This window comes from Pocillopora damicornis, chromosome 13 (assembly GCF_964200805.1).
Source record: "Pocillopora damicornis chromosome 13, jaPocDami1.2, whole genome shotgun sequence".
NCBI lineage: Eukaryota > Metazoa > Cnidaria > Anthozoa > Scleractinia > Pocilloporidae > Pocillopora > Pocillopora damicornis.
This window is the reverse complement of record NC_142682.1, coordinates 5,168,723-5,192,208: the sequence shown is the minus strand read 5'-3', so window position 1 is coordinate 5,192,208 and position 23,486 is coordinate 5,168,723. Positions and strand designations below refer to the sequence as shown.

The 23,486-nt window shown below is 38.7% G+C and overlaps 2 protein-coding genes across 3 annotated transcripts in view; both read left to right on the top strand.

Moving 5' to 3' along the window:
* The first annotated feature begins 5,008 nt into the window (after nt 1-5,008).
* The window catches only part of LOC149035104 (receptor-type tyrosine-protein phosphatase F-like), a 111,957-nt gene continuing 93,479 nt past the window's right edge, over nt 5,009-23,486 (top strand). Inside the window, exons 1-12 of one of the 2 annotated variants that reach the window (XM_089192601.1) lie at nt 5,010-5,304; nt 5,603-5,750; nt 5,897-6,184; nt 12,816-13,109; nt 13,419-13,697; nt 14,132-14,428; nt 14,859-15,143; nt 15,660-15,965; nt 16,513-16,616; nt 17,692-17,893; nt 18,533-18,635; nt 19,466-19,712. In XM_089192601.1, coding sequence (XP_089048727.1) covers nt 5,029-5,304; nt 5,603-5,750; nt 5,897-6,184; nt 12,816-13,109; nt 13,419-13,697; nt 14,132-14,428; nt 14,859-15,143; nt 15,660-15,965; nt 16,513-16,616; nt 17,692-17,893; nt 18,533-18,635; nt 19,466-19,703 — 2,820 coding nt within the window. In that variant the 5' untranslated portion in view covers nt 5,010-5,028 and the 3' untranslated portion in view covers nt 19,704-19,712. Of the gene's footprint in view, nt 5,305-5,602; nt 5,751-5,896; nt 6,185-12,815; nt 13,110-13,418; nt 13,698-14,131; nt 14,429-14,858; nt 15,144-15,659; nt 15,966-16,512; nt 16,617-17,691; nt 17,894-18,532; nt 18,636-19,465; nt 19,713-23,486 lie in introns of those variants that run through there. The other variant, XM_089192600.1, reaches the window with a different exon arrangement.
* Nucleotides 19,706-23,080, top strand: LOC149035113 (uncharacterized). Its single transcript, XM_089192666.1, has 5 exons — nt 19,706-19,875; nt 20,501-20,635; nt 21,314-21,338; nt 22,224-22,389; nt 22,813-23,080. The coding sequence occupies exons 1-5, from the start codon at nt 19,758-19,760 to the stop codon at nt 22,924-22,926; spliced, it is 558 nt and encodes a 185-aa protein (XP_089048792.1). The 5' UTR covers nt 19,706-19,757; the 3' UTR covers nt 22,927-23,080.

Here is a 23,486-nt window from a genome sequence, read left to right as displayed (position 1 = left end):
TCAAACCCTACCGCTCCGCTTACAGCAGTGTTGTCTAGCCCTCGAAGGGAACGCCTTTGAGAGGCTTCTCTTACTTGTAAAATTCTGATGACATTTGTCGTGACAAGGTGATCCCCGAGCCAAGTTTTAAAATCCTTGTTCCATACGCCAAATCTTGGTAAAAATATGGTTGATCTACAAAAAGTTTATTCGGACTCTGTGGTGTAGCATTTCGTTGACGTTGAAGCCAGCTCCAACAATTTTGGAGTAAGAAAGAGACTTACTTTTATTAGGGTAACACTACACAGTAATTCAAATTACTGAAAAACCTGTGGCCCTCTTAAAGTAGAATATACAATCGAAAACCTACACATATTTTTGTTTTGTTTTTGTTTGTTTGTTTGTTTGTTTTTGGAAAAAAAGTGATTTATAAGTAGACAAATGCAAATTTATTAAGGAATAAAAGCTGTAGATATGATTTATCAAGTAGTTTTATCAAGGTGATGATCTTATCGGTTCCAAATGCATCCGAAACTAACCGAATTTAAAATATATCAAGCTATCCGATATTCCGCCGTCCATAGACATGAATGAGAGAGAGCTAAACAGGAGGATAGACGAAGGGGAAAAAATCTGAGTTAAAGCTTTTTCCTTAATAGTGTTGCAAAGCTTCCAAGATATTGCGTGACCCTGACGATCTCAACCCCCGTCGGCAAAGGTTTTAAAGAACAATCAAATAAATATCCAACGATTTCGTAAGGGCGAATCATTCTTACGATCCTTAACGAAAACTTCCGAAAGCGTACGGATATTTTCTGACACCCAAATGGCCAAAGGGATTGTGGGATGCACGTGTTTGGTCCTTTATAGCCTTGAAGCGCGATCTCTCGTAATATTTCCGCTGTATCATCCTAAGTCCCACCTTCAGTGACCAGAAATTGTGTCTATATCATACTTGATATTTGCGTTTCAAATTTCCTCAGCAAAAGCATTGAACGATGGATTTAGCTAAGGTGCTGGTATTGATACTTCTTGGAGTCAATTTGCTACTGTCGAGAGCAGGTAAGTGTGAAAGGAATCTTTTATAATTCTAAAGTTCCTGAAGGGCGAGCTCTCGATCGAATGTCTAGTTTCATTATTTGGTTGTTTGCTAGATAGTGGCACTTTATTTAAGACTATTTTGATCATCAAACAGATTTAACGCTTCACTTTCGCGATGAATCAAGAAAATCGCGAGATAAACCTCGAGGTAGAACGTATTTTGATTGATTATAACGAGTATTTATCAAGAGCGACGGAAGAGGATGTCATATATATATATATATTTTTTTTTTTTTTTCGAGAAGGAACTAGTGGATGGTAGTGATCAAATTTATATATATTGAATAATGCTGGTTTAACTAACATATCAAAGAACCCTACATCCTCCCCTGACTTTCATCAAGTTGTAGCTTTAAAGCTGTTTCCCTTATGTAGATCGCTTCAGTACAGGTGAGTTGAAGAGAAAATTGATGGATTGATACAATGTACCAAATTTTCCTTTATCAAGTGTTTTGATATGTTACTCTTCTTCCTTATTCAAGTGAAAACTAAGTGAATTGGAAAGATTCGAAACAGTTTTAGATAATTAATGTAATATTTACCGCCCGACAGCGACATTGAATATGTAAATCAAGTACCTACTCCAGTGTATGTTCGTGCTTGAGCGGATCGAAATCCATGCGAAACTAACTGAATTATCCTTAAGGCCATTAACTATTTATACATGAATAAGTGAGAGACAGGAAGTTAGATGAAGGGGAAAAAAATCTTGATTTGAAGCTTTTTCCGCAATTGGGGCGTAAAGTTTTCAAGAAAATGCTGACCTTGACGATCTCATATCCTGCCGGCAAGGCTTTACTTGAATCAAATTAGAACACTTTGCTTCTCCTTTAATAATTTAAAGCTGAAGAGAAAAGTTGACAGAAAGACTTTGTTCTTTTGTTCTTGATTAAAATCAACTTGTTTTTGATATATTTTTGCATTTTCGTCAAAGCGTGTTCTTTCGTCAGTCTTCCACTGTTTCCTCCAAAGTTACATCTTAAGTAACCGGAAATTGCTTACAAAAATCTTTATTTGTCGTTCAAGCGCAAAGTTTCTTTTCAATGCGTTTTAAATATCATCATCTAAGGATGAATGATGGATTTAGTGAACTTGAATGTATTGATACTTGTCGGAGTTGATTTGCTGCTGTCTATTGAGAGAGGAATGTGTGATAATTCTAAAGTTCATAAAGTGCGAGCAATTAATTCGAATTTTAATCTCTATTGATATGAATCTAGACATCGATAACTGAGACGTCTGGACTGTGTACAGGCAGGTTACATAGTAGTCCTTTCCTTAAGATAGAGCAATTTGTTTAACATACAAGTCATAGCCTCCGATAAAGCCAACGGCTACGCGTTTTTATTGTGAAATTACGTTAGTATATTACCGCTTAGGTATCTGTGCACCTGTTATTACCAATAAAGCAAGCAAGCATGTAAGCATCAAATCCATATGTAGCTTCCAAGAAAGTTTTAGTTTCCCTCCCACCCACACCATTTAAAATTTTGATTGCTTTTCTCACTGAAAAAACTGTATCGCTACAGACAGTGACATTCAAACGTTTCTAGATGGGAGGAAAACCATACGGAAAGAAAAACCGAAAGTTACATATTCAGTGACTGGTAACGACATTTCTCGAGACTGTGAACGAAAATCGGCAATTGAAGATTTGCTACAGGCCATTTTGCCCCTATACTCAAAAGATTTCTTCTGACGGCAAGGAGCAAGTCAGTAACTGAGAATTTTGTACATGGGAAATTACGCCCATCTTTTTTTTTCGTCGTGTTTCAACGCATTTTTTCATCTTGAGCCTTAGCGCCACCTCGTTTTCCAATTTTTACTCAGGCATTGTCGATTCTTTTTATTTTTATTCATTAATAAAGTTCACTTTTCTTGTCAGTGAAGGGCTATTGTGTCTATATGATAAGCACCCTGGGCATTAAATTGAATCATTACGGTAACCCTTGAACTCCTATGAGTGACCAAAACAGAATTTCTCTTTACATTATCGATGCAATTTTAAACAGGGAATTCACGAGTATGGGAGTTTTCTTTATGAAAACTCTTATTGCTGTAATGATTATAATTCACAATACTTTTTAGATCTGCGATAACTGGTTCCTATCTTGTCTTTTTGTCTAAAAAGGGATACGCTTTATGAGCTGACAATGCATTTTTAATGGTAGAAGAATTTGCTAGCATATCCTTTGAAGTTATATTTCTGCTTTTCTGTTTTTCCTCTTAATGAGATCCAGCAAGTATCAGCGTACACAGGTCTGCACATATACATGTATGACCTTATTTGTACTTTTAGATGGAGGTGTTATAAATTCTACAGAACTTTATTTATCTGTAGCAATGGTACTAACAATGGAACAAGTAAGCTGTGGAGCATTTTGATTACATAATTTCCCCTAATTTCAGTAACAGAGAAATGGTATTATACAAATGCAAGGGGAATGACCTTACTCTTGATTCAGTTTAAGATTGCAGCTACAAATTTGTGTTAATTTCAAACCCTTGATATGGTTTTCAGATGTTTTCTAAAATGAAATACTACGATTTAAATTAAACATGGGACATCGGAGCACATACACTTTTGTCACCTTAATCTTATTATCTTCTGGATAATACTCTTAGTCTTAAGTGTTATTTGGATTTTTTTTTCTACTGGAGGGAGTCAACATTACCACTTGAAAATGTACAATATTAGGATGCAAATCTGGACCAATCCTTGGCCCTTTGCACCCAACATTAGTATTCATATTCTCCGCACTGTTCCTTTTACATTTCCTATGGTTCTGACAATGAAAGTTTGGTGATCATTTTTTTAGTTTATTATGACACTGAAATAAGAAATAAGAAATAAGAAGCCAGTCGCCCTCAGAGGGTAAATCTGGTGTAGAACTCTTGAGAACCAAACCAGTGAGTGGTACAACTGTTTTTTATGTAGTACACCATCCTTTTGCCTCATCAACGAAAGAAATATGATGATATGGAACAAACTTACACATACATAATCATAGACTGAAATGACGTTGACCCATGAAGATCAACTCGATTCAAAGTAAAATATATTCATAACCTTTTTTTCGAGTATATATACCAAGTTTTTGTATAGGGATTTCTTGTTTCCATTTAATACACCTTGACATACTAGTTATATTAAATGGAAGTTGAGAATTCCTGTGAACCTAACCATTTTATATTAAATATTTTTTTACAGGTGCACAAGCTTCCAGTTCAGGTATGATGATGCACACTTTTACGTGTTATTACTTAGTATGAACTGGTTACTACTTGCTCTCTGGGGGTCATGGCCTATTAGCTTTCGAAGTACAGTAATTTTTGCTCTTTTCTTGTTCAAAATCATTTACAAAATCGTTCTCTTTTAACTTAGCTAGTGTGGATATTTAGAATAATCCATTTTACAGTTACATGCTTGGTTTCCAAGCTTCTGAACAGTAGTGAGGCTAACGATAACCTTGTTATGATAGAAACATTGCTGTTTTTCAAATGTAAATTACTTTGTTATCATGCCAACTAGATACTGGTCTCTATCACATTAAGGTTACCTTCGGCTTCTCTCCAATTCAAAGGCTTAGCAACTAAGTACACAACTATAAAATGACCTATTGAAAAGGAAAAACACAAAAAAAGTGATTAAGAGCTGTTAGCACCTTTCTCTTCGTTGCATTTAAATAAAAAGGCAGAAAATCATTTCGTTTTTCGCTGTGTGAGCTTTAGATCTTTCATACCAGCAATTTTAAATTTATCAAATGTGGATTAAAGTGTTCCACTTTTTACTAATTTATATCATATCTACATAAAGATCTACTTAGAGGAGAAGAAAGGTGAGCTCCTTGTACATAAAGGCAAATTATTTGATGATCCAGTTTAGAAACTGAAGTTAACATGATTTTCATGAATGCCTTATTAGGTTGTCCCACACCTGATCTTGGTATGGCAAGAGGTATTATTCCAAACAGTGATATCACAGCATCATCAGCAAATAATTCTGATTCATTTCCTTACTATGCACGTTTAAGCAACAGCAAAGCATGGCTTCCTGATCCAAACGATAATGATCCATGGATAAAAGTGAATTTACAGTTTTCAAGAAATACCTCTGCGATTGCCACACAAGGCTTTTCTGGCTCTTATGTCAATGGCTATTATGTAAGTTATAGTTCTGATGGAAACAAGTGGAAAAACTACACAGAGCAAGGAAAAGTTAAGGTACCAGCTGAATAATATTATATAATTCCTCTTGTAACTGCCTACCTGCCTAGTTATTTGAACTCTTCTATCTTTAGAGGGCCGGTGGGTTTCTCCTTTTTGTAATGGGGCTGCTGGGAGCTAACTGAGAAGGGGGGGGGGGGGGGTTGGAAGGGGCAGTGTAGGTATGGTGAAGTGCACACAGGTGTTAAGGTGTGAGCTAAGGTTCTGTCACTAATTGCTTATCTTTGTGATGCGTAAAAATTAAGTTTGCAGTTATCAACAAGTAATTATTTTTTTAATTTATTTCTTGTTTTAGGTGTTTCAAGCCAATGTAGATGATACTAAAACCAAAACAGTTCTTTTCAAACCTTCTTTAATAGCTCAGTACATAAGATTGCATCCCACAAACTGCTCCAACACTTGTGCTCTAAGATTTGAGCTTTATGGGTGTAATTTGACCACAGGTGAGGGAGAATATTGCAAGCTATTGTAATATACATTGATGGCGTCAATTTAAATAGGGAATGTAAGGGAATGTTATTATTGCCATTTAAGTAATTTATTTCTAATATCCATATTATTTTATCACATCTATTTTTTAATTTTTTAGGCTTGCCTGGTCAGCCATCCTCACTCTCTACAAAGTCTGTGTCATCAACCAAAATTGTAATCTCATGGAGTGCTCCTACGGATGAAGGGGATGGAATAACAGGGTACTCTGTTAAATGGCAGGCTGCTGGAGAATCCAAAATTTACCAAAAAGAAGTTACAGGGAGCAGAACTGTGACACTGGATAAGCTAACACCCTACAAATTGTATGAAATCCATGTGAGAGCAGAAAGTCTTAATGGGGATGGCCTTTGGTCAGGTCCACTGAAAGTGAGAACAAATGAGTCAAGTGAGTTATTAAATTACCCATCAAAATGTAAAATAATTTCTATAACAAGGTTCACACAGGTTACTCAACCCTTTGACCCCAAAGAGGGATAAGCTTTTTATTTCTCCCACAATATCACCCCTGAATCAAATAGGAAGGTCATGAGATTAAAAGAAATGATCACCAATTATAGAGGCTCTTGATTGTTAGACAAATTCTCCTTGTCGGCACCTCCCAGGTAAAATGTCAGGCGGGATATAGGCGGGATCCCGGCAATCCCACCCAGGATCCCAGGTGGGAATGGCGGGATCCCGCCCTAGGTGGTGGGATCCCACCTTTCCCACCTGGGATGAAAATTTGATCCCACCTGGGATCCCGCATTTAATGCGGGATTCCTGCATCCCACCCGGGGTCTTAGGTGGGACTTATGTATTCTACCCGGGATCCTGGTCGGGATTTACATATCCCACCTGGGATTCTTTATCCCACCCACGAAAATATTGTTTTGCTGTTTTTATTCTTACAAAACATTTTTGTAAGAGTTCCAATACTTATGGATCATCCACACACTCCGCAAATATTTGGCATGCGGACAAGACAGAGGTGGTCACTGTTCCCTTTGAGAAAATGACTTGTTCAATTTGCTTTATTTGAAACTCTGATCCGAAAATATTTTTAAAACAAGCCTTGTTAGTAGTGAGAAGTACAAACCGAGTTTCTTTTCATTACTTAATTTCTTAAATGTCCCAATCACTGGACCTCCTAAAAAATATTACTTCTTTATATTTTTGGTGCAAAATACAATTCCTTCTTTACATACAAATGAAAAGTACAAGTCACAGTTCAATAATAACAGCTCTATAGTTTACTTGTTGTTCTTCTCTGAGTCAGCGATCAACAAAATTTTTCTATACCTTGTGGGTCTGGTATAAAATTTTACTTGTAGTATAAAATGACAACCTTGTATCTTCGTCCTCTCCACCCCTTTCCGAGCTCGGGAACGCTTCGGACTGTGCAAAACCATTTGCAGACGAGAATTCCAATGCACCTCTGTAATCGCATGTAGTTGCTTCTGTCTCTCGTGCAAATGTTTTCTCCGTTATGAGACGCACTTGACTCTGTTGGCACCACTGCTAGTTCAGTGGAAAGACCGACTGAGGAATCGAGATGGCTAGCTGTGTTGGAACGTGTTGCTGAACGCTTGTTGTGGTCAAGCCTTGTTGATTTGGGTACTAGTACACTGGGATCATCTAGGTATCTCTTATACTTCCTAATGTGATTGGCTTTTGTTGTTTCTCACCTTCGCCGTGAACATAACTCAAGTGGGTTTCGAGTCTTTCTTTCCTCGAAAACTTTCGGCCACAAATCGTGCATTCTTGTTTGATTCTTGTCGATTATTTCTACATAGAGTGAATTCACATCATTATTTATGTCATCATCAAAACATGAGAGGAGAACCGGTCAGAAGAGACAGAATAATGTTGCGCGCTTCTCTTGAGACTGCAATGGGTCAAGCCAGCGGATTCTCTTTGCTAAAAGGTCCACGTGATCATGCCCGTGATCGGAAACAAAGAAAACTCCATTTGGCGCTCATCTTTGAATGTACTTTTCATCGGTCAACCGCTCTTGCTTGAAGTTGTTTCTTTTCTCAATTGTTTTGCGTAATATAACACTTCTAGAGATGAGTTTTATTGTGGTTCAATGGGAAAACGAGAACAGCGTGAGTGTTTTAAATGAAAAGAAAGTCGTTGGCGCCGTGGAATTAAAAGAAGGGACAATTAATAGTTGACGTATCGACTGGTTCAAACAACGATCGAGTGGCCATTTAAAGCTAGGATTTTTAGAAGTTTGTGGTGAGTATAAATTGCCATATTCGTTACGTGATCAAAATCTTATCAAAGAATATAAATAACGGCTTGGATTAAGCTTACCTAACGCTCAGCGCAACTGAAACTCAAATAATTCTGAGAATCGAATTGGTCACTTGCATGCTGCAGTTTCCTAAGCTTACACTTTACAATGAAATAAATCTATGAGTAAGGTTTCAAGATTACTTTAGTCACATTTGGGAACATTCTGACCTTGCTTTGCTTTGAACAATTCGACTGAAGAGAGAGCAGACTTTCAATCAGTACCTTTGTCAAAATTTTGATAACATGAATTATTGAGGTTTTGTCTTTCTTCTATTCTTTGATACACATCAGCCAATTTTTTTAAACGTGGAGCCTTATTACACAGTAGATGGTCTGCTTAAATGATGAAGAAAAAGCAATATGCTGAGTTGTGCTGTTATTATTTAACAATGTTCGGTTAAGAAATTTGTTAATGAAACATATCAAACACATGCAGGTTCATTGCAAATAAATTATGAGATCTTTATCACATATAGTCTGTGTATTCATGTACTGTTTGAATCATTTATGATCAACAGCTTGGTAAGACAATGGGATCCCATTGGAGGTGTCAGTATGTTCTATAGCTAGTTGGAAAGTTTTGGACCCTCAGTGGATTGATGGGGTCTATAGCTCACCTAGAAAATATTTATCCTCTTAATTTTATGGATTAGGTTACAAAAGGAATTGATAAGATATCCTATCTGGTACATTTTATAAATCTGTGGTCTCCAGTGATAAACAGGATCCCTCAAAGGATTTTTCTGAAAGTGGGAAGCCCTCTGTAATTTTATGCAGGGTCTAAACTGGGAATGGCAGGATCCCAGATGCAATCCCGCCTGGGATATGATTTCCCAGGTGGGAAACTATCTGAAATTTGAGGCAGGATCCCAAGAGGGATTGGTGGGATTCTAGGTTTAATCCTGCCCGGGATGTGCTTTCCCAGGTGGGATGCTATTAGGAATTTAAGGTGATCCCAACTTCAATTGGCGGGATCCCATGTGGGATCCCATGGGGGATGTTCCATAATCCCAGGTGGGATCCCATGCGGGATGTTCCATAATCCCATGTGGGATCCCATGGGGGATGTTCCATAATCCCAGGTGGGATCCCATGCGGGATGTTCCATAATCCCATGTGGGATCCCATGCGGGATGTTCCATAATCCCAGGTGGGATCCCATGCGGGATGTTCCATAATCCCACGTGGGATCCCATGCGGGATGTTCCATAATCCCAGGTGGGATCCCATGCGGGATGTTCCATAATCCCAGGTGGGATCCCATGCGGGATGTTCCATAATCCCACCCGGGATCCCACGCGGGATGTTCCATAATCCCAGGTAGGATCCCATGCGGGATGTTCCATAATCCCACCCGGGATCCCACCTGAAAAAGGCGGGATCCCACCCGGGACACACCTGGGATCCCAGGTGGGATTGGCGGGATCCCACCTTATATTTTTACCTGGGCTAAGGAAATGCATAAAGAACAGCATGGAGAATATGCATACTGATGTTAGGGTGTAAAGGGTTAATACATGTGGTTAGTTCTTTTCCCTTGTATATCCCAGGTAAAAATATAAGGTGGGATCCCGCCAATCCCACCTGGGATCCCAGGTGTGTCCCGGGTGGGATCCCGCCTTTTTCAGGTGGGATCCCGGGTGGGATTATGGAACATCCCGCATGGGATCCTACCTGGGATTATGGAACATCCCGCGTGGGATCCCGGGTGGGATTATGGAACATCCCGCATGGGATCCCACCTGGGATTATGGAACATCCCGCATGGGATCCCACCTGGGATTATGGAACATCCCGCATGGGATCCCACGTGGGATTATGGAACATCCCGCATGGGATCCCACCTGGGATTATGGAACATCCCGCATGGGATCCCACATGGGATTATGGAACATCCCGCATGGGATCCCACCTGGGATTATGGAACATCCCCCATGGGATCCCACATGGGATTATGGAACATCCCGCATGGGATCCCACCTGGGATTATGGAACATCCCCCATGGGATCCCACATGGGATCCCGCCAATTGAAGTTGGGATCACCTTAAATTCCTAATAGCATCCCACCTGGGAAAGCACATCCCGGGCAGGATTAAACCTAGAATCCCACCAATCCCTCTTGGGATCCTGCCTCAAATTTCAGATAGTTTCCCACCTGGGAAATCATATCCCAGGCGGGATTGCATCTGGGATCCTGCCATTCCCAGTTTAGACCCTGCATAAAATTACAGAGGGCTTCCCACTTTCAGAAAAATCCTTTGAGGGATCCTGTTTATCACTGGAGACCACAGATTTATAAAATGTACCAGATAGGATATCTTATCAATTCCTTTTGTAACCTAATCCATAAAATTAAGAGGATAAATATTTTCTAGGTGAGCTATAGACCCCATCAATCCACTGAGGGTCCAAAACTTTCCAACTAGCTATAGAACATACTGACACCTCCAATGGGATCCCATTGTCTTACCAAGCTGTTGATCATAAATGATTCAAACAGTACATGAATACACAGACTATATGTGATAAAGATCTCATAATTTATTTGCAATGAACCCGCATGTGTTTGATATGTTTCATTAACAAATTTCTTAACCGAACATTGTTAAATAATAACAGCACAACTCAGCATATTGCTTTTTCTTCATCATTTAAGCAGACCATCTACAGTGTAATAAGGCTCCACGTTTAAAAAAATTGGCTGATGTGTATCAAAGAATAGAAGAAAGACAAAACCTCAATAATTCATGTTATCAAAATTTTGACAAAGGTACTGATTGAAAGTCTGCTCTCTCTTCAGTCGAATTGTTCAAAGCAAAGCAAGGTCAGAATGTTCCCAAATGTGACTAAAGTAATCTTGAAACCTTACTCATAGATTTATTTCATTGTAAAGTGTAAGCTTAGGAAACTGCAGCATGCAAGTGACCAATTCGATTCTCAGAATTATTTGAGTTTCAGTTGCGCTGAGCGTTAGGTAAGCTTAATCCAAGCCGTTATTTATATTCTTTGATAAGATTTTGATCACGTAACGAATATGGCAATTTATACTCACCACAAACTTCTAAAAATCCTAGCTTTAAATGGCCACTCGATCGTTGTTTGAACCAGTCGATACGTCAACTATTAATTGTCCCTTCTTTTAATTCCACGGCGCCAACGACTTTCTTTTCATTTAAAACACTCACGCTGTTCTCGTTTTCCCATTGAACCACAATAAAACTCATCTCTAGAAGTGTTATATTACGCAAAACAATTGAGAAAAGAAACAACTTCAAGCAAGAGCGGTTGACCGATGAAAAGTACATTCAAAGATGAGCGCCAAATGGAGTTTTCTTTGTTTCCGATCACGGGCATGATCACGTGGACCTTTTAGCAAAGAGAATCCGCTGGCTTGACCCATTGCAGTCTCAAGAGAAGCGCGCAACATTATTCTGTCTCTTCTGACCGGTTCTCCTCTCATGTTTTGATGATGACATAAATAATGATGTGAATTCACTCTATGTAGAAATAATCGACAAGAATCAAACAAGAATGCACGATTTGTGGCCGAAAGTTTTCGAGGAAAGAAAGACTCGAAACCCACTTGAGTTATGTTCACGGCGAAGGTGAGAAACAACAAAAGCCAATCACATTAGGAAGTATAAGAGATACCTAGATGATCCCAGTGTACTAGTACCCAAATCAACAAGGCTTGACCACAACAAGCGTTCAGCAACACGTTCCAACACAGCTAGCCATCTCGATTCCTCAGTCGGTCTTTCCACTGAACTAGCAGTGGTGCCAACAGAGTCAAGTGCGTCTCATAACGGAGAAAACATTTGCACGAGAGACAGAAGCAACTACATGCGATTACAGAGGTGCATTGGAATTCTCGTCTGCAAATGGTTTTGCACAGTCCGAAGCGTTCCCGAGCTCGGAAAGGGGTGGAGAGGACGAAGATACAAGGTTGTCATTTTATACTACAAGTAAAATTTTATACCAGACCCACAAGGTATAGAAAAATTTTGTTGATCGCTGACTCAGAGAAGAACAACAAGTAAACTATAGAGCTGTTATTATTGAACTGTGACTTGTACTTTTCATTTGTATGTAAAGAAGGAATTGTATTTTGCACCAAAAATATAAAGAAGTAATATTTTTTAGGAGGTCCAGTGATTGGGACATTTAAGAAATTAAGTAATGAAAAGAAACTCGGTTTGTACTTCTCACTACTAACAAGGCTTGTTTTAAAAATATTTTCGGATCAGAGTTTCAAATAAAGCAAATTGAACAAGTCATTTTCTCAAAGGGAACAGTGACCACCTCTGTCTTGTCCGCATGCCAAATATTTGCGGAGTGTGTGGATGATCCATAAGTATTGGAACTCTTACAAAAATGTTTTGTAAGAATAAAAACAGCAAAACAATATTTTCGTGGGTGGGATAAAGAATCCCAGGTGGGATATGTAAATCCCGACCAGGATCCCGGGTAGAATACATAAGTCCCACCTAAGACCCCGGGTGGGATGCAGGAATCCCGCATTAAATGCGGGATCCCAGGTGGGATCAAATTTTCATCCCAGGTGGGAAAGGTGGGATCCCACCACCTAGGGCGGGATCCCGCCATTCCCACCTGGGATCCTGGGTGGGATTGCCGGGATCCCGCCTATATCCCGCCTGACATTTTACCTGGGTTCTCTTCTTGATGTTGTTGCTCTTCTTTTTGGTGACAGTTGCACTTGTTTGATTATTTTCAAAGCTCCCACTGCTGCTCCTGGAAACTTTAAAGTCAGTTCTAGTTCCTCTCTTTCATTGGACATATCTTGGGATGCCATTCCTACAAAAGAACAGAATGGAGAGCTGTTGGGTTACTATATTTACTATAAGGTAAATGGATCTGCAGTAGAGTATGACAAGACTGTTGGAGCGGATAAACTTTCAGATAAACTTACAGGACTTGAGTTTACAACCTATGTTGTTCGAATGGCTGGGTACACTGCTGCTGGTGTTGGTTTGTCTACTAAAGCTGTGAGCATACAGCCAAATGAAGGAGGTAAGGGAGCTATTTTTTACAACTTTTTGCAACAATTTGGTCAAAAATAGTTTTTATTGGTTAGATTAGCTGGGAAATGTTATGATTGTTATAATTTTTGCTTCTTGCTGCTTGAAACTAGGTTGATTTTTCAAATCTACTTTTTAACAAACAACAACAACAAAAAACATTTTGATATGAACATGAATATAATTACATAATTTATATATGTCAAGCATAGTTTTGGTCTTAAACTGTTATTTTAGCTTGAATACATGCAGTATTCAAATTAGGCTACTGAAATGAAATGTTATATTTGACTTGTTCCAGCTCCTACAGCGCCCAGGAATTTCAAATTGACTGTTGAGTCATCCACAGAGATTAAAGCGTCGTGGAGTGCGCCCTTGAAGCTTAATGGTGTCTTCAAACGTTACGTGGTGAGGTATGGTTTATCAACAGATGGCATGAATAAAGAGGTGTATCCCACAAACACAGAGTACTTACTGACCCCACTGGATGAGTCCTCTACTTACTATGTTCAAGTCCATGCTGAAACGGCTGTTTCTGGGACTGTCTCCAGAATTCTTTCGGCAAAGACAAAAGAAGATGGTTAGTGCAGTTATAGGTTGTTGTTATTGTTGTTGTTGTTGTTGTTTATTTTTGCTTTGGTTTTCGTTCATCAATGTCAGCAGGTGGCAGCCACATGTAGCATCCAAATAACTTACAAGTACCACGCGATACTTTTAATGTTTGCGTCACTTCATGTTACAGGTGTTTATTGTTTTTGGTTAACAAATGTTGATGACGTACTGAATGTAAAGAAATGCAATAGATCTTTAGAACCAAAGCATGAGCACAGCTAGAAGATAATAGTTCATGACCATTAGCTATTTGCCTTTGAGAATGGGGACATGTCAAAAATACGTCATGTTTAATATCGGTCATATCGGTCATCGATCTTCTTAGATACAACGTTCTAAGTTTAACGAAGATGTTAGCTGACAAAGATCTTCTGATTCTTTTATTCTGACTTGCAACTACAGCTCCCAGTTCCGCTCCAGTCATTAACAAACAGGAGACAAAGGCCGAGGATGCGCACACCATAAGAGTCAAATGGAATGAAATTAAAAAAGAGGATCAAAATGGCCTCATATTGGGATACGAGTTTTCATACAAAGAAAATGGAACAGAAAAAGTGCTAAGTTTTAATGTAACAAATACAAACACAATAATCACGCGCTTGAAGCCATTTACGTCATACTGCATCCAAGTTCGAGGGTTTACAAGTGTAGGAAAGTCACCACCGAGCCCTTGCACAGATGTCCAGACATTGGATAAAGGTATGCCATCATTGAATTTAGTTTGATTCATTATCATCCTTGAATTAAGGGAATATGATTTGAGAGGTTTTTTCGTCGGGGAAACAAAAGAAGACGACAACAATAGAAAAAAAAATAGCTAAATAACTGAGTGAGGCTTTGATCGGTTTAAACTACACTCAATTTCTGATGAAAAACTTCTGTCTCTGTTTTTCAAATAGTTGTTTTTCTTGAGGTGCTCGTGGCACATTAAACTCTCTGATCAAAAATAGCCTAAAATCTGCTGGGCTTTTCGTTTTTCTTGATCTTAATCTTTTTTGTTGTTTTATATTAACTTTATGTTGTTATTTTGTTTGTTTTTCTTTTTTCTTCACTGTTTTTATTTAAGCCACTGAGTAATTACCAACCGCTCAAACTTATTCAAATTTTGTACTGTTATTCATTTTAAAAGGTCCAAGCCATCCGCTCAATGTTAAAGTTCAGGCCGTTTCTTCTGTTTCAATTATTGTAACGTGGGAGGAACCAGCTCAACCTAATGGAGTCATAAGAGAGTATATAATATTGTATGGAACCAGCAAGGACGTACAAAGTTATGAGCAAAAAGTGACTGGAAGCACGCGTAAACGTATTATAGACGGCTTGAACAAATATACCACTTATTATGTGAAAGTCAGGGGTCTTACATCGGAACCGGGAAGTGCTTCTGAAGTATTCAATGTCACAACTTTCGAAGATAGTAAGTAAATACTAATGATTGATGGTTTTCAAGTGTTACTTGTATGCCTGGAAACTAGATTTTTCATGTTTTAGAACGTCGGACTACCGTGCTGGAGGTCATGGGTTCAAGTGCCAGACATTTGTTTTCTGTAGGAAACAATTGGGAAGAATTAATTTTGAATTAAAAGAGAGAAGATGCAGCGACTACCGGAATGGTCAATTATAACAATGACTTATGATGAATTATGATAAATTGTATTATTGATTCCATGATAATCTCGAAGTGGTTGATGACAATGAATGTTGGAAATAGTTCATGGTTCGTGAAAAGCTCAGCGGTCGCCTTTGCTTCGTGATTTACATGCTTTTCTAGTTCTCATCTTCTTACGATCGTATTTACACTAAAATAACTATAGAATGGGAACTCCGTCGCTTAAATAACTGATTACATGATCCCTTGTTCGATGGATTGGCGGGTTGAGTATTTTTGTTTATTCTTATTGTTAGTTTAATTTATTTCCTTTTTGCATCCTAGGTCCTGGACCGCCAAAGGAGTTTAGGGCTCAGGTTGTAACAGCTACTGCTATTCATCTTACGTGGAAGGAGCCTGATAATTCTAATGGAATTGTAAGGTTCTATTACATAAATATCTACAATACTAAAACCGGCTCACAGGTCGGAAACGTACACAACCAGAGCGCTGACGAGGAGTTCGGCATGCAGCAACACAGAAGGCTGATACGACGTCTCAAGTATTATACAGACTACACGTTCACAATCCAGGCCGTTACAATTAAACCTGGGGAAATGGCTAACGCCACAGCAAGAACAGAGGAAGGAGGTATAGTCCTTACCTTTTCATATTGAACGAAGCTGGTTGAAGATTTTCTCTCTTCTCTTCTTATCTCAATAAATGAAACCATTTGTACGGGTAATCACTTGATTGCAAGAGCAATTTGGAATAAATAAGCACGAGTAAACTTTTTCAAAGACTGAAAAAATTGCACGAACCTACGAATTCGTGTAATTTACGGGTTATCCTGTTTTTCATTTACGGGTATCTTGTTTATTTACAAAAACCGTTATACGCCTCCAAACACCGTAACTTACTGGCTGGTATCGCTGTTTGTAACGTTTGAGATAAATTTTGGTTCTGACAGCCTGGAAGCGCTTCATCTAGTTATTTCAACGTTCGCACACGCGCAAATGTTCTACCCTTCCATTGACACCAATAATTGATCTAGGTCTGTTCCGCGAATGGTACACGCATGGGAACACTAACAATTCAAGTATTTTGACACCGATTACAATTTAACTCCTCTACAAGCGTTCCGTATCTTCGTCATACAATTTTTTGATCTCAAAGCAATTGTTATGATTTGTTGTAGTCCCAAGTCAGCCCAGAGATGTCACTACGAAACTTGACAAAGGTGGAATTTCTGTTACATGGAAGGATCCCCAAGACCACAATGGAATTATCACCAAGTACTCGGTGAGCTACGCTGCAAAAATCTGTTCAATATCAAACCTATCAAAAATTTATTCAGGCGAACTAATGGTCTCGAAGCGTGCAAGTTTACATCTCAGTCTTAGCTGAAAATTATCTTGTAATCTTGTAAGATATTTTTTACAAGTCAAGTGAGACCCTAAACAGCCACAACTACAACAAAGATACGCTAGGGCGTGAAATTGCGCCTAATACAGGCGCCAATGCGACTAAATTTTTCACTTTGGCGACCAAATCCTGAAAATTAAAATCCTGGTTAAGTTGGTTTCCAAAACGCAGCACATGCGTCTCGATCGATAACCAAACACAATCTTGGATTTACGTGAGCTTAAACGTTGAATATCGTTCATTCTAGCGTCCACTATGTAGCATATTAAAGATCTTTTTTTAAACTTAATTTTGGAGGGTCTCTCTAGAACGCTGACAGCACAAAAAGAGGTTTTGTTTGTCTTTAGAAATGGCGACCGACTTTTTTCGAATTGGCTGCGACTTTGAAAAATTTAGGAGCCAAGTGGCTATCAGAAAAAAAAAAAATTTTCACGCCCTGTAGGCCCAAAATAAATCAGCCGATTTTCGTAAATTTTGCATGAGATATTGCCACATTGCGTTATTTGAGTGTCTGATTTTGTTTGCTTTGCTTTTTTGTCTCGTTTTGTTTTTGTTTAGTGTTTGTTTCGTTGTGAATTTGTTCATTTGGTAGTTTTTCGAGCTTGATTAAAATGTGTGGTGACTATTCTGCTCGAATGCATTTTGTCATGCTCATGTAATCGAAAGCTTCGATTTTTGAGGGATAATGCCCTAGTGATGAGCACGCTTTGGAGGTTTATGGTTCTATCATCAGCTCCCGTTGTGTTGTGTTCTTTTCAGTAATGACACATGTAGGCTTTCAAATTAAAAAAACCCGTAAGAGAAGGAAGGAACCACAGCCTATTTCCTACCATCGGAACCCTGAAGTTTAAGTGTGTCGATTTTCTCTGAATTCAGAACGAATTTTCTCCTTCTCATTACCACTGCATTTGTTTGTCTTTCTCTGAGATGTTGTATCTTCCTCGATTTTCAGGTATACTTTGAGGGTAAAAGAGCATATAACACTTCCTTTCAAGATAACCATGAAATAGTTTTAGACGAAACCTCTCGGAGCACTGAGATGTCAGTGGAAAAGTTGAAGCCTGGTACACAATATAGTGTTTATGTTAAAGCAAAAACAGCCAAAGGGTATGGAGCCAAAAGTGATTCTGCGTTGGTGGAGACACCATCAAAACGTATGTGAAAATGTTTTGTTTGTTGGTGTGAACATGTTGGAACTGTAGTTCAGCTTGTAGAACATTGGCCCAGTGCATCAATGCCATGTGCCCCCTTCGTTCTCAACTTAACTGGGATGAATTTTAGTTTGATAATTTGAATGGGGTCAGCAAGCAACTCACTCAATCTTCGAGTAGTAAAGAGGGAAACAAGCAGGCGTAGGGAGGGATGGGCAGATAGACAGACAGATAAATAAAGAGGGTAAGTTTCTAAAGAAACTGTGGTGCTGAAACGTCAGCACCACAGTGTGGTGAAACGTCAGTGTGCTGAGACGTCAGCTTTTTTACCCTTTACGGTGGCTAATTTACGTTTTCAACTCAGTTGTTAACACTAAATTACCTGCTCGACAGATAGATAGACCGATTGACAGAGATATACTTGTACAGACAGACACATTATAGACAGACAAATACACGGACAATACGCAAAAGTAAAGATTTTTACGTTACTTAGGATGTGAAAATTGGGCCACTAGTTTGTTCATTTCTTTAAATGACCAAAGGTCCGGTTTTATCTATAACTTTTTTTTTTCGTGTCATCTGAAAGGATCTCGGTGACGAAATATTTTTGCATTTCTACTTTTTTTCTTTTGTTTTCAGGTCCTCCTGCTCCCAAACTCCCCCAAGTTGTCGAAGTTGACGTCACAACAAAAACAATTACGATCTCTTTATCACCATCCGATGACACTAACGGAGAGATCATGTGAGTGCTAGGAAATCCGTATGTAAGACTGGCTTTTGTAATTTTACGTCCAGCCATTCTTCCATTCTTGTATTCCAAAAAGGTGGGGGTGGGGGGGTGGGGTCATCTTAGGGTTTCATGGGAGGACGAATTAGGGGGCAAGGGGAGGGGGGGGTCAGTTGTTGTCACTAAGAGAGTAAAAGAAGAGCTATAGAAAGGAAACAGTGGGGGCGTGCATAGCCTTTTGGGCGGATCGGGAAAGTTTTATCTTTACACCACCACTTAACGTAAATCCTTCAAAAATTCCCCAACGGCCCCCCCCCCCCCCTCCTCCCCTCCTTCCAGGCGATGGATAATGACTGGTCCAAAACTGGAGAACAAAGCAGAAGTGATACTAATCGTAAGGCCGTAGGAGTACTTAGATCGACTTTTTTTTTCTTTTCAGGTATACCTATGTCTTTCACTGAGTAACATCTTTCACTCTGAGATCGTTGAAAAATTCAGCAGTCTTCCCCTAAATAAGGAAATTCTTTAAAAGTTATTATCCTAAAAGTTAATATGCAGAAAGTAGATTAAACAAGTTGAACAATGGCCAATCTTCGCTGCAAAGACTCTAAAGAATTAATCATCAAGTTATATTTACCTCCATAACAAAAAAGGAAAATTCTCTTAACGAGTGTAATGCGTTTTTGACAAGAACATTATTTCATTTCCCAACAATATTTTCGGGCGACACTGCCGAGTTAATGGTAACATAATTTGCCTCTCTTTTTATTGAAACACCAAAGTTACTTGTTTATTATTACTACTTTACATGAAAACTGACCTTTTTGAAACAATTCCCCCTTCAGTCGGCATGAGATCATAGTAGAATTGCTCGGAGCAGCCAGAGCTCGTCGTGAAGCATCCGCCCTCCCGGAGTACATATACGGCTTTAAGGAAGCGCAAACAAATGGCGATCGTTTCTACATTGCGGCCATGTTTGAAAGACGAAAACTACCTGTGGAGTTCGTTCTTGGAAATGGGAAGACATACGGCGGTTATGAGAATGCTCCTCTTAAGCCAGGGATGCGTTACAAGGTAACGTAACGTAACGGGGTAAGTACTCAAGGTTTCATTTGACATTTCAGTACCTTACCTTAGATGTTTTATTTGGCGCAGTCTGGCCGTATCTCAATAACTAGTGATTGTGTTGCTTTTCTTTTCTTTGTGCAGAAATGGCTTGTAGGAGAAGCAGCTGCAATCAGCTTGCCGGAAACTGGTTTGTACTTTGGTTATGTCTTTTGTTTCGGTTCATTGGTCTTTTTCTTTGCATAGATATTGGGTGGTACAATGTCTATGTCTGTAGCGGAAATGCACCCAATTCAGCATTTTTCCCTGATTGTCTCTTTTTGACGCTCACTGTTTCGTATTATGGTGCCTATACCGATCCTCACACCCATTCTAGATTCCTTCCAAACCTAGCCTTGAGCCACCCAGAAGCAATCAGATAACAAAGCCGAAATTGTTGCTACATATTTTGTAGACGAGTTGCCAGTCGCTAAAAAAGACGATATGGGAAAAAAAATTTAAATTAAAGAGTAAGTACTCAAAACGCATTAAGCCCGGGAACTTAAAAAACTGACCTCATTCCTACCACGGCCAAATCAACAAAGAAAGTTCAGCCGAGGTTTCTTATTCAAAGGGAAAAGGCTTTCAACTTTTTTTAAGCTCTACAAACTGGTGACCCTTGGAGTTCCCTATGCGAGACTTTGAAGCAGCCCTCTCTCTTTTCCTTCCTTTCCTTGTGTTGTCCTATATAATTAGGGTCAACCTAACTATTAGCTCGTATTTTTTCTATTTATTTTCAAACCTCTGTTGACGGTCCCCGACGACCACATTTCCAGTAGTGACAAAGGTCGATGACCTCAAGAAAGACAACCTTTATCTGGCAATCGTTATTTTAGCAGTATTGTTGTTCATAGTGATGATCATCCTCGCCGTGGTTTTGATACTGCTGCGAAAAAACCAACAAGAAATAGGTATTTGGAATTTATTTGCGTTTTCCTTTAAATTCAACTTGACTTTTAGCCATCTCTATTATCAAGGCAATTTAGGGGCAGGCTTGATTACCATATCATTCAGTAATGATTAAACAATAATTCTAGAGATGTAGATGAATGTAATTGGCAAGTGAGCTAAACCTAAGTAAAAGAAGTGAGTAAAGGCGGAAAAAATAGTAATAACTACAATGAGAACAAATAAAAAAAGAAAAGGAAATAAGAACCGAGTAGTGGTGAATAAATAAATTATACCCTTTAAGTCCAAAGTGTCCTGGACTTCAATGCTATGCTGCCGTGTAAGACCGACTGGATCTGAAAAAAATCATACCTAAAGGATCATGAAATTACGCTACGACAGATCCGAGTAAAATAACCCTCTTCAATGACGTGCTCGAAGTAAATAGTTGGTCACATCACCAGTAAGCTGCACGACTACCTCTTGGCTGTCAAGTTGTTAATTTGTTAACCGAGGTACCAAGTACATTTATGTGTTCCACTAAAATGCTGCCGGATGAACCGACAAATCGCAAGAAGGCTGGCGTCTTTCTTTTTTTTTTTTTTTTTTTTTTCCAACAACCTATTGAAACCTTTCGAAGAAAACAAAGTTATTTATTTCTGTATTTGCTACTAACGGTGGTACTTGATTTCATCCACTAGCCTCAAGAAACAAAGCTGTCAAAATGTAAGTTGCTTCTAAGTCACTTTTATTCGTCACTTATTAAGTCTGGCGCACATGTGAATTGACGCCGAATGCATCGCTCAAACAATACATAAAAATTAATACTTCAGAAGGCATACATTTTCTCTGTGGCGTCCATTTTAACTATTTACTTGGTTTGTTTCCGGAGTGCAACAAAGAGTTTTCGGCCGTTTTGGAAGGTTAAAACACTAACCCGAATTGCAGAGAGAGATGGCTTTATGCTTTAAAAAGTGACAAAAGCCAGACAGCTAATGCAGCTGTAGCTGCCTAAAAGCCAGTGTGCAAGAGCCTAAATAATTTGTCCTATTCCCATATTTACTTACTTGAAAGCAAGAATGCTCGAAAAAGAGAGCATATAAGTATTGGTTGAACTATAACAATAAATTCAAAAATTAGAAAAAAAAAGTAGTGATAAAACAAGTTTTAAGGCGGAGAACAAGGAAATCTTATTCAAATGGTGATATACCAGTAGCACAAAATTTTTGATCGGCGCTTTTGATAGGCTGAAACTAGTTTACTCATGCCCATCGATGCAGAAATCGTCATTCCTATAGATTTCATTCCAGAGTAGATTTGGCGATTTCACGGAGGCGATTGGCTGTCACTAGAGCACAGGGCATCACACCAATCTATGAGAGAACAATATCATAATGCCTTAAATGGCTCTGCTCTGGAACTCCGTAGGTTTTCTAACAATTTCATATTCATGAATCTTCGTCAAATAAATATGAGGTGCTGCTCGTTGCTAGTTGTTTAAAATTTCAAAAGTTTGCTTGTCTTCCTGTTGGCAGTCAGTCTAATTGTATTTTCAAAGGTTATTAATAATAAACCTTTGTTTGTTTATTTTTTTTTGCTCTCATTATACAGGAATCGACGTGACTCTCAAGAGAGCTTGCCATTAAATGTTCTGAATGTTGGTGCCCGGCTAGAGTCTGCTTCGGGAAATGGAACCGGGAATGAGAGGCTCCATAGCGAATCGGTAATCGTTCAGCAGGAGGATGTATACACCGAACTGTTTCCGGAGTCAATGATGGTAATTATACTTACAACGAAATTAGAATTACTCAGTGTGAGCCTTTCAAAAGAGGGACCAACGGATGTGCTATACTTCCTTTTTTTCAACTTTTTAACTGTTCCTCTTTGCTCTCTGCATGAGCCCCTTTTCCCTGCACTTATGTGGCGACTATGACGCACCTTGACTGTGGAAGTTTGACATAAAACTTTCGATATTATATAACTTGGAAACAGGCAATAAGTTTTAAGTACAGTATCTAACGAAACCTTCAATATAGATGTACTTGAAAGAATGTCTAACTTTTACTGGGCAGCGTTTATGGTTTCGTTCAATTTAATTTTTTTTCATTTGCACTGGCGATTGTAGTCGTGTTTTCCAGTATTACCAAGCTAACCAGGTCGATAATAACACAACTTTTGAACAAAACTAAATATTTTGCAGACCTCTGAAAACAATGGTTTCCGAACGTACGCTTCCCTTGTGAAATCAACAGAAGGCAGCAACATTGAATATGTCAATCAAATACCTGATCCTGATTATGTTAATGTTTGTTAAGTGGATTTTTCGTAATTATGATGACTATCGCTCATCCTAAAAAGCTGAGGTAAAAACAATATCGACGGTAGGTATCTCTGTCTGCGAAGCCACAATTTCCACACCCCCCTCCCGCATCTTGTAAACGCGTAAATAAAGATGAAGAAATTAGGATATTGCTTTTCAGTTTTGTGCTATTTCAACATCTCTGTATCAGTTATGCACTTATTCCAATAGGCATATCTCCTGTGTCTGCAAAACGTACCGTAACATAATTTAGGCTATTGAATGAGTCCGACTTCAGTTCTCCAATGGTGAAAAAGAGAAACGCGGTTGAATCCGCTTTTATTTTTGTTTTACCAGTAATTTTTGTATTGGCGGGAAAATGAATGAAAAAGGAAACAAACAAAAAAGAATACAAAAATATCTTAACTTAATTACACTGAAAAACTGTGCATACGACTTCGTCATTCTATGCTTTCCTATCAATTCAACGCAACTGATGTAGATACCAAAGACACGCTTTGCATTAATTATGTGCAAAAAGTTTTTATTGATAAAGACAAATTTCCTTCAAAGTT

Coding starts and splice junctions, on each gene's coding strand:
- LOC149035113 (XM_089192666.1), top strand. CDS start 19,758: ATGTTTTATTTGGCGCAGTCTGGCCGTATCTCAATAACTAGTGATTGT. Junction 19,876..20,500: donor AATCAGCTTGCCGGAAACTG/GTTTGTACTTTG, acceptor CCACATTTCCAG/TAGTGACAAAGGTCGATGAC. Junction 22,390..22,812: donor TGTTTCCGGAGTCAATGATG/GTAATTATACTT, acceptor AATATTTTGCAG/ACCTCTGAAAACAATGGTTT.